Source organism: Hibiscus syriacus, unplaced genomic scaffold (genome assembly GCF_006381635.1).
Source record: "Hibiscus syriacus cultivar Baekdansim isolate YM2019G1 unplaced genomic scaffold, ASM638163v2 tig00110931_pilon, whole genome shotgun sequence".
In the NCBI taxonomy this organism is placed as follows: Eukaryota; Viridiplantae; Streptophyta; class Magnoliopsida; order Malvales; family Malvaceae; genus Hibiscus; species Hibiscus syriacus.
This window is the reverse complement of record NW_024062918.1, coordinates 1,492,854-1,504,600: the sequence shown is the minus strand read 5'-3', so window position 1 is coordinate 1,504,600 and position 11,747 is coordinate 1,492,854. Positions and strand designations below refer to the sequence as shown.

At 30.2% G+C, this 11,747-nt stretch overlaps 1 protein-coding gene and 1 pseudogene across 2 annotated transcripts; one reads left to right on the top strand and one right to left on the bottom strand.

Annotated features, from left to right (window-relative positions):
* LOC120146920 (protein MODIFIED TRANSPORT TO THE VACUOLE 1-like) lies at positions 1-4,073 on the top strand. 2 transcript variants are annotated; one of them, XM_039160401.1, is made up of 5 exons: positions 1-494; positions 846-1,592; positions 1,831-1,986; positions 2,816-3,766; positions 4,031-4,073. In XM_039160401.1, the coding sequence occupies exons 1-5, from the start codon at positions 288-290 to the stop codon at positions 4,070-4,072; spliced, it is 2,103 nt and encodes a 700-aa protein (XP_039016332.1). In that variant the 5' UTR covers positions 1-287; the 3' UTR covers position 4,073. The 2 variants fall into 2 exon arrangements, with proteins under 2 accessions (XP_039016332.1, XP_039016333.1); XM_039160402.1 differs by having other exon boundaries at positions 357-494; positions 896-1,592.
* Positions 4,074-7,403: 3,330 nt separating this feature from the next.
* LOC120146750 lies at positions 7,404-9,499 on the bottom strand (annotated as a pseudogene).
* Between the last annotated feature and the right edge of the window lie 2,248 nt (positions 9,500-11,747).

Here is an 11,747-nt window from a genome sequence, read left to right as displayed (position 1 = left end):
TGCTATCTCTGTTTCTCTCTGTTTTACGTTTCCAAGTTTTCAGATTATGATTTTCACCTCTTTTGCTAATTTCTTAAAAGCTAAGAAATCAAAGTAAGAAAAACGACGAAACCCTAATTGGATCGTACTCGAAATCCCGCTATTAAAATCCCAAAATCGATCGGAATTCATCAACAATTGTGAATTGCCATTTGTTTTCAATCAAAGCGAACAGATCAATCTTGAACTCTTCAAATTCAATCGGATTAAATTTAATTTGTAATTTTTTTCCATATCAATTGTTCGAAATGGATTCCAGCAAGCGAGCGGTGGAATCGTATAGGAGATCACGGATGATCGAAGCGGCAACCTCGGATGAAGACAAAGTAACTCCCGTTTATAAGTTAGATGAGATCAGCGAGCTCTTGAGATCGTCGCATGTTAGTATCGTGAAAGAGGTCTCCGAGTTTGTCTTGAAACGACTCGATCATAAAAGCCCCATCGTCAAGCAAAAGGTAATGCATTCAATTCGCTTCGAAATTTGTTTTGTTTTGCTTAAATCTAGTAAATCAAAATATATGTGTGTGTATATATAATTATTTTGGCTGATACTGGAAAAATAAGTAAAAGTGAACAAATTAGCTCAATATCGTCAAGTAGTTCACCAGTGATCGTATAATTTTACCGAAGTTCTACGTGATTAAAATATCAATATATATATATATATATATATATTATATATATATATATATATATATATAATATATATATATATATTGCTATGTAAATGTTCTGAGTTACTGCATGTTTACGTGCGGGCGAGTTGTATCAGTAGACGGTAAATTATACAAAATGTTGACATGCAGACTTTGAGGCTGATAAAATATGTCGTGGGAAAGTGTGGTGCGGAGTTTAGGAGAGAGATGCAGAGGAACTCAGTGGCCATTCGTCAGTTATTTCATTACAAAGGGGAACCGGATCCTTTGAAGGGGGATGCACTCAATAAAGCTGTACGGGACACTGCTCATGAGGTTATTTCTGCTGTATTTGCCGAGGAAAATAATATCAGTAAGCCTTCGCCTTCAGATGACCTTAACAAACGAATTCAAGGATTTGGGAACACAAACTTCGAATTGCCATCAGATGATAAGAAATCATTTCTCAGTGAGATTGTTGGTATTGGATGTGCAACTTTCAAGCAGGGAATTAGTAATTTAACTCAGAGTCATTCGTTGAGAAAGAATGATAACAGAAATTACAAGGGTCCTACGCTTCGAAGGTCCTTGACTACAGAAATTGACAATTCTGATAGGTATGAACCAGTTGTATTGCCCAATGATACTCAAGGGGTTTCCAAGAATACTGCTAGTGGGCCTTGGGGGCAGGATGTAAGAGAATTCAAGGCAGAAACAAAAAATGGGGAATCGAGCTCAAATTATTCAGAGACTAAAACTCGTGTAGAGAGATTGTTGGAAACCATAGTGACATCTGGTGGTGTTCGCCTACAGCCTACTCGAGATGCCATTCAAGCTTTCTTTCTGGAAGCTGCGAAGCTTGATGCATCGGCTTTAAGTCATGCGCTTGAATCTAAGCTTCAATCGCTAATATGGCAGGTAACTCTTTGCTCCTATGTACTGATCATGAGATGACAATCCCACCGAGGGTGATAGGTTCAAACCTAGGCTATCTACCCACACATCTATTCTTGCGCACACCACACTCTTCTGATTACATGATCATGTTGCATATTGCTGATAATTTTATATTTATTTTTTTCCAAAAGAAAAAGTATAGTGGAGTGTTTGTGTTTTTGGTTATCTTTTAACCTTAATCGGAATTACTGATGACCAGGTTCAATTGAAAGCTATGTGCGTGCTTGAGTCCATTTTGAGGAAAAAGGAAGATGATCATTTTCTAGTTGTGGCTTCTTATTTTACTGAGAACATAGATGTTGTTTCAAGATGTTCTGAGTCTCCCCAGACTTCTTTAAGAGAAAAGGCTAACAAGGTAAATGTGCTACCCTTCGCTTTACATTTAAAGAGCAAGATAATGTACCGTCTTTGTTACATTATAAGATCTGGTATGGAGCACCGTTTTTGGTGCATGCTTCCCCCCCCCCCCCCCCGCACCCCCGTTTTACAAGACATATATATTAAGCTTAATTCAGTAACCTGATGTCAGTGGAATAAAGGAAAGTTCATCTAATTCATGCTTGAGTTCATTAAGGTCTCGCATTTAGGTTTTCATGGGAAATTTTCTTTTAAAATTTATATTTTTGTTTTATGATCCCTCTTTTTTAACTTCATTAAGGTCTTGCATTTAACAGATGGCATATTTATCCATGTCTAAGTTAATGTAGGGTATTAATTTCTTCTTCCAAAATAATATATATTTATCAAGGTAATATTTGCTGTCTTACTGCATCAAGTTTTGGATGCTACCTCATTTTTTTTTGGAACATCGTTCTAGAAACGGAAATATGCCCTTCAGATTTTTATTATTATTGTTGACAACTTTCTCTTTATTTTTTGTTCAAATTTATAAATTCAGACATACTAGCGGTTGGTTCTCGACTTGACAGCTATCACATTATGTTTCAGTTCCTTCGTTTTGATTCCTCTTCTGCATAAACACTACTATATTAGTGATCTTTGTATGATCATTGTGTTCTATCTTTATTTCTTTTGATGCTATGGTCCTTAATATTATACGGTGACTTTGAGTATTTATTATGTACACTAGATGCTAATTTAGAGACGATAGGGATACTTTTTCCGAGTTAATGAAGTACATACTACAGTTGAACGATTAATTTATATATGGTCTTGGTAAACAGGTGTTGAACCTTTTGAATAGGGAACAGAGCGGTGGTTTGGCAATTCATTCAGAAAAGTCTTTGAAGGCAGAGATGACACCAGTTCAAATGCCTGACCTGATAGACACTGGTGATCAGGATGATTACAATGGACTAGGTAACTCCACAAAAAACCAACATGATCAAAAGAATGCTAATCCAACAGCAAAGCCACTTTTTGATGACTTATTTGGAGTTGGCCTGGATGCTGGTCTCAGCACCATGGAACAGGAAATTGATGACGATTCCTTTGCAGATGTATCATTTCACACTGATGAGGGTAGAGAAAATGCGGATGATCTCTTCTCTGGGATAACTATAAATGAAAAATCAGTTATCGAAGATAATTATATGGCTGCAAATAAAAATTCTGAAGTAATTGATATCTTTGGAATCACTTCTAAAGCTCTGCCAGAGAATCAAAATAATGATGGTGGTGTAATGGCTGACTTGTCGGTGAATGAGAATTCATCTAATTTGAAGCAGAAAGAAATCTCTTCTGAGGCACACCCTGAAAATCTATTTTCCAATATCAACAATCATTCTAGCAGTCAAGCTTCTAATGATGCTTTGAGTGGTATCCATGGTTCTCGAGCCTCTGGGATGAATGCAAATATGATGTTTCCTTTAGGGACCATGCCTTATACAGTTCAGCCTGGAATAATGATGAACCCCGCCTTTTCTTCTCAACCTATGAATTATGGTGCTATGGGGAGTTTCTTTGCTCAGCAGCAATTAGTTGCAACAATGTCTAACTTACAACACTTCGGTAATTATAATGCAAAAAACGCTGGCATCAATAATGTTTCCAGTGGATCTAATGGAGGATCACCTCTTCCTGATATATTCCAATCGAATTTTACAACTCAAATGCCTAGTTCAATGATAAACGGCTCAATGAAAGAGGAGACCAGAGCATTTGATTTTATTTCGGTAAGTTTAAGTTCTAGCATATGCTATTTAAGGTAGTCTTACATGAATTTCCACATCACAGTGAGAAGTTTATACTCTTGAAGTCAGTGTTCCATGATGTGTCCAAAATTTATGAGATCCTAAGTTGGAATGAGGGAGAATCAAATGTTTGAGCCTTTTGCTTCCTGTTAATCCTATCTTTTGTTTGTCTTGTGATTCACGGTACATGTCATTTTATGTTTCATGACACCTCGGTTGATCTTGTATCTGGTTTCGGTTTCACAGGACCATCTTGCAGCTGCTCATGATCCAAAAAGGACGGTTTAAGGTATAGTGTTTGCACCCTACATCTCATATTATAGAATATTCCGGCGCTTAAATAACGATACCGTTGTTTTGCATATATAGTGAAGGGGGATATCCTTAAATTAAAAAAAAATAGGCTATAAATCTCATATAGGCTTTGTTTGTGTTTTGTTGGGAAAATCTTGTGCAGTGAACTGTTTTAGTTTTTCAAGCTTTTTGGACAGAGAAACAATGTACACCATCGGCACACCTCGACTCTTTAAGGTTTTTTCTATTTTTATTTGGAAAAGAGAAAAATATTGTATAGAGGAGGAGGCCTTCAGGGATAGGGTAAAGGATAGAAAATGCTGGAATTCGAATTCTAGATTTTCCGCTGGATAGCAGATGTTGGAATTTGAATTACGGATTTGCTAAATATCATTTGTTCATCATGGTTACATGAACCAACTAAAACGAGTTAATTATTTATTTAATTAAGATTATTCATAATCAAATTTGTTATTTTTTAGCTCTTACTTTTAGAATATTTTACCTCTCCTCTCCTCTCCTTTTTTTTTGTTTTTGGATAAATATTACCCAAAAACAGCATAACTTGCTTCTACAGAACTACAAACATAGCAGAACCTGCTACCTCAAACAACCAAAGAACAGGCTCAACTACACTCCCCAAGCTGCACAAAGAATCAAATTAACAGGATCATTTCTGACTACTTTTCTATGCACTTTGATCCTAACAACATCTTTAATACAATCAATTATATCACCTATGCTCCTAGTAACTCCTCGAAAACGCCTGACATTCCTCTCCTTTTCTCTTGATCTTGAGTGTAAAATTTTGTTTCCAAAGAATTTTATGTTGGGACATATATTTTCAGATTAAAATAATTATTTACTGAGTAAAAAGATAGTAAAGAATCTAGGATATTTGGGTGAACATCAAAGCTCTTACTTTTCCCATTTTAGCTTCACTTCCATATTGTATATTTGTATCATAGTCGGTTCGACGAACGCATGATTTTATGATTATAGATCAAAAACAGTGTTTCCAAATCCATGAGTTTGGAAGGCTTGCTTGGTACATCGATGAAATTATGATTTTTACACTTCTTTTCTATCACTATTTCTTGCACTAGTAGCTGATTTTCCTTAAAAGGTTAAATCTTTGTACATCAATGTTAATCTTTTATAGGATTAATCTCTAAAAGGTTGAATCTTTATTTGAGTATATATTATTTTTTAAAATATAAATTTTATTTTAATATAATTATAATAGAAATTAAAATTTATTAAAAATAAAAATATGTAAATCTTTATGCAATATGAAATCCGATAGAATCTATTTAATTGAGAACTCCATTTCAATCTGTGTCATCGTTTCTAATAATTTAAATTTTATTACCCCTAATAACTGTATTTGGTGAAAGAAAAGTCTTTTCATGATTTATCTATATAGATCCGTGCACAAAAAGTATATCATCTAATTAAAAAAAATAACATGGAAAGATCCCTAGACAAAGGACAGCAAAGTCATTCTGAATATATATATAAGGATAGACCCAGGGGAGACAGGTGAGAACAAACATTCTTTTGAAAATTTAAAATTATTATATTTTTTATATATTTTTTTATTAAAACTCTTTTTTTTAAAATTTTTTTTGATTTTACTTAAATTATTATTTAATTATTTCACTAATTTTTTTAATAAAAAGGAATTTATGTGGCTGTGCTTATCACAATTTATTTTTGCTTTTTTTCTTTTCTTATATCTATTTCTTGAATATTAAGCATCCATTTCCCCTATCATGTGCTAATATGCATTTTAGGCATGGACAAAACATCCTTTCTTTAGTAAACCCATTGGCTCCATCAAATATTGATTCCACCCATTCGCTATATTTATTACTATACACTTTTTAGGTAATATATATAAATAGTTACATTTCTCAACTTAGCTTTAAATTTAAAAAAAAAAATCAATTCATGTACTAATTTAATATTTTAACAATCAATCAGATTATTAATATAGAATTGATAGATTAAAATGTTAATATTACTAAATAGTATATATTACAATTTGATTTGTTGTTAAAATATTATGTTAGCACAATTTATTAATTTAAAAACATACGTATATTAAACCTTAAACTTTTAAATTTTTTAAATATGATATTGAAATATGAAAATAATAACTCAACCTAGCTCCACCTAATGACCCATTTCATTATTTTTATATTAATAAAATATTAAAATAATTATTTTGATATCTATATTGTTTTGTAATTAAATTATATATTAAAATGATTTTATCATCAAATCAAATTTAGATTAAGATATTTATGAATAGGTTTATTTATGGGCACGATTAAAAATAGTCAAAGTTAATGTCGGTTGCCAACCGCCAACGATTATTAGTTCATTTTTTTTCATACTATGTAATTTATTTTTCTTTTCTCTTGATTTTTTTTTTAAATTTGAATAAGAATATATGTCCTTGTGACAGATTTTCTCTCCCTCTTGACACGTTCCTTATGGTTTTTGGTACGTTTTCCGCATACCTTTGCGTTCGTTTCGGTGCTCGCACAAATATCCTCACGACATTAGTTTTCTAATTTGATAAAATGTTATTTGTCAATATAATCAGAATTGTATAGCAAAACAATATGTCAGATAGTTTGGTTCGCTCACCATTCCTTTATCACTTCGTAAAACGTCTCATTTAACAGAGACAATGAGTTTTTATTAAAGTAACTGGATGCTTTTAATGTTTGATGTCATTCTCAAAGGAATGTTTCGTTTTTCTTTATATATTTGCGTTTAATATTTTTATTTTGTATAAGTTTTTTTTACTACTTTCTTCATTTTTCTTTTTATGTTTGGGTGTGTCGTAATTTTGATTTCTTCTATTATTTTTATTAATAAAATCTAGTTTTCATTATTTTAAAAAATAATATTGATTATAAAATAATTATTTGATATGACTATGATGATTTTTAGCTTCACAAATAATAAAAAATTCATCGAGTTTCCATATAAATATTATTTAACATTTGATATTATGAAAAATTATGAAAATGTTTTAAAATATTTGGTATTAAGTTTAATCATAAAAATTTAAAAACTATTTTTAATTGGTCGCTTGTTGTTACGAACAACTTCGTTACTATCATAGATTCATATTAGTGATAATTTTTATTATAATTATTATTTTTTATGATTTTTTTAACCCAAAAAATTAATAAAAATGATTAAAATTTGAAGATTAATATTATTTTTATTAATGATAAACATTTTAACATAAGTACGTATTTAAATAAAAGCTAAATAGTTTATATTAAATATTATATGTGCTCAAATGAAACTACAATTCTTTTTGAAGATTTAGTTTAATCTCTATTTTATTTGAAATTTTAACTAAATCGTGGCCCTCCATGATGGTGGATCAAAAAACCATCAACAGCATCACCACCGTTGGATATGTCGAACACCGAAATTTGACCGAGAAAGTGTTGATGTTGTGATCTTTCCATTTCCTTTTGCCTCCTAATCTCCAAAACTTTCCTATGTGAATTCGAATGCTTTGTTGACACGAACGTCGGACTCGAAGCGGGTCGGTATTCGGGTACCAACCGACCCGATTTGTACCTCACCCCACACGCGTTACATAGCGTTTTTGTACCCATCGGCCCAGTCCTCCATTGTGGGGTCTTATCCGAAGCACAATGTAAACATTTCCGACCCCATGATGACTCCGAACTAGGTTTTGTACTCTCCCTCGTCTTTTCCCTGGAAGTGGATCCCCATGTTGGAAAATCGGATCAATGGAACTTCGAGATAAGGAATCGGATCGGGTTGAAGAAGAAGAGGATTCAGGTGTGGGTAATTTTGCAAAAATGGGATCCGTCGAGAACGAATCATCAACGAAATTTGAAAGCCATTCAAGTTCAGCCAAATCATCGTACTGTAAAAAAATTTATTAATTATTTCGCACAATTAAATCATATATATATATATATATATATATATATATATATATATATACACTTACATTATGTAAAACTAATAAGTTTTGCACTAATTTACAAGCATTAAATTTAAATAAATAAATGATTTAGATTTAATTAAAATCAATATTTACAACAAACAGATTAATAATCAGTATACAGAAGAAATCTCTCGTCTATATTTATTTTTCTGTAGATGTTTGATTTTATTATTCAGAAGCTTCAAGCATCGAGGAGTCCTCTATCGTATTGGGAAAACATCATCTTTATTTCTAAAATGAAAAACAAAATCTTCAAATATGTTTGTACTTTCGATTGAAAAAGAAGAAGAAGAATCAATTGAATGAATATAAGTTTCTGGGTTGAAAGAAGAAGAAAAAAAGGAACCATGGGAAAGATGATTTTACGCTAAAAGAAGGAAAATTATATTATTTTACTCTAAATTGAGGAAGGATTTTGTAAGGATATAAATTTTAATTAAATCTGAACTATTTATTTATTTAAATCTAATGTTTGTAAACTAATGTAAAATTTATTAGTTTTATATGGTCTAAGTGGATCCTATCCCATATATTTATATAAAAATTTACGAAATTTAATTTAAAATGATTAAAAAAATGTAGATAACTCTTTTACTTAATAAGTTAATAAAATATATATTTGTATTTAAAAACCTATTCCAATTTCCAACCGTTAATATAATTAATATTAGACTCCAAATTTTACTTATTATTAAGTTATTTACCGAGTTTATATTGATTTTTTACAAAACTAGTAAGTTTGTATGAGTATGAATATGTTGATGGTAACCTTTGAGGATTGATGGCACCAATATTAGACTAAATTGTAAAATTTAAAAGGTACAAGGATTTAATTTTTCACATTTTAAGTAGACTGTTGGGCTTAAATATTGAATGTTTCAAAACCATAGGGATTGATAGAAAATGTTGACCATTTAGAATTCCATTTTCACGTGAATGGTAAATTTATAGTTTTAGTTTTACCCTGCAAAATTAAAGAAATAAATAAATTATATTATTACCGGGACGCATAGTTCACCGGAGAACTGAGAGGAGTGAGTGAAATTAGCTTCAGAGAAGTGGTTTTCACCGCCGAATACGGAGGAATTGCAGGTGACGGTGGAGGAATCAGCGGAATTACCGGCAACATTGTCGAAGAAACCGTCACCGATAACGGATTCTTCGTTAGAGAAGTCGAGGAGATCTTCAACAATGAAATTCTCCCCCAGCTTTTGCTCCACCGATACCCAAATATCCGGTGAGAAATCGCCGGCCGATGCTCCGCCGTAATAACCTCCGACGAAGAAGTCCCCTTCCTCCATTTGAGCCTTTACAATGTTCCACTTCCTATACACAAAATATGTATATGAAATTGGTAATGGTATTTTAGAGAGAGAAAGCTTTTGGGGCTTTGAGAGTCTGAGAGAGACACTGAAGAGTGAAGGGAGGAAGGGTGGGGTTTTAAGGAGTGAAGGTGAATGGCATAAATGCAAATATGAAAGAATTGAAGCATCTTTCTTTACCTGCAAAGCATTATATTACAATAATTTAATAATAATAACATGAATAAAGCGAATTCAATGATTAAGTTATTAATTGTTATTTTTTAAGATTTTGAATACGAATACTGTGTATATAGGGATATGAGCATTCATTGTCAAAAGATTAAGAATTTTTTAACATATATCTTATATAGTTTATTCATCCCAAAATTATTAAAAAAATGACATAATTTAAGAATTTTTTATAATTATGTGAAAATTTTATTATTTTAATAATATATTGTATGATAAATTGTAATTATATTGTAATTTTATGTGTTATATATGATAATATAAATTATAAATTGTATAATTACATAAGATTAAATTTTGAATAAATATTATATTATAAATATTTTATATAATATTATTAATTATAAATTATATAATATAATTATACCAATCACACCATTATACCCAATTCAGTGAGACTCATAGGTTACAATACTTTTTTAAACATATCAAACTATATAGTTACCTAAATTCAATTATATAATATTATTTATTTATTTACTTAAAATGAATTACAATAGATTATAGTGTTTCATTTTTAAAAAGTAAAAATATATAATTTATAAATTAAAATAAATATTTTTTTGTAAGTTCGAGATTTTGAGAATATAAATCATTTAATTTGATATATAGGAGAGTTTTGTCGTCCTTATATTATAGTTCGACTAATTTATATTTAAATCGTTAAATGATAAGCATGGAACGCTTGTAATTCACGTGCACACACATAAAGAGAGTATCGTTCTTTCTAAGTGTCTCAAATTCGAGTAATTTTATCTATAATTTGTAAGTTCAGTCATAATTAAAGTTAGACTCATACTAATTTGAAACAGATTTTGTTACTTAACTAAGTGTTCTAAAAAATAAAAGTTACTTCATATATTATTTATTAAAAATATATATATATATATAATATATATATAGAGATAATAATTTCATATTAAATGTAATAATTATGATATATTTTATCATTTTCAATACGATAGGTGAAGATAATATTATATTTTTCCAAGGTTTTAATATAAATGTACCACAAATTCATGCACTATGACTATGAATGCATATTGGGAAATTTTAATGATTCAAAACTTAAATTAGTTTTCTAAAAAAATGCAACAAAATTGCAAATTTGATACTTAATTAATGTTCTAGTTAGTTTTATAGTATTTTTTTAAAAATTACTTATTTTAATATCAATTAAATTACAAATTTACATACCTAAATCACATATCTAGAGAAGCCAATCAAGCAGCGGATACAATAGCCAAGCAAATTTGGAGATATCATGGAGACACAATCGTTCTGCATAATTCCCTCAAGAAAGCTGATAAGTTTCTAATTGTTGATAAAACGGGCAGTTAAGCAGCCCTTTGTACCTTTTTTAACCAAAAAAATTACAAATTTACATATAGATGATTCATTTAATGTGTAGATATTACATATAATGTAACTATTTAACAAAATATAAGTCAACAAATATTTCACGTATGGCAAATATAAAAAAATATTAAATTCTTTTTGATAATATATTTTCTTTAATTGTTTGGGGTGATTGTAATGTAATATATGTTTAGAATATATATTAGACAATTTAAACACATCGTAGACGCAGCTGCTCGAAGTTAATTTTTTTTAAAATAAAATATTACATTCTATTTTATTACTAAGGTCACTCAATAAATTCAATTTTAATAATATATTTAAAATTTAAACTTTACTCAGATTTTTAATATTCCAAAATGAATGTGATCCAAAGAGACAAAGCTACAAGTTGTAAGGTGTAGCTAACCATTATGGAGGCAGCTGTGACATAAAAGGGTAACAGTTATGTCGGCCAAACACATCTATTACCTCCATGGGAGCTTTTAATTGCCCTTTCTTAAAACCCACCCCCTTTTAATTACTCCTTATTAACCTTATGGGGAAAACATATAAATTTTATCTTAAGTATGAGAGGGTAAAGTACATAAATGATCCCTCAATTATTGAGTACTAGTTTGTTGAGTTATTCAATTATTAAAAATCATAAAATAGTCTCTTAATTATAGAGTGTTGTTTTGTTGAGTACTTATTATTAAAAGTTATAAAATGATCATCCAATTATTTATATATTCGAAACATT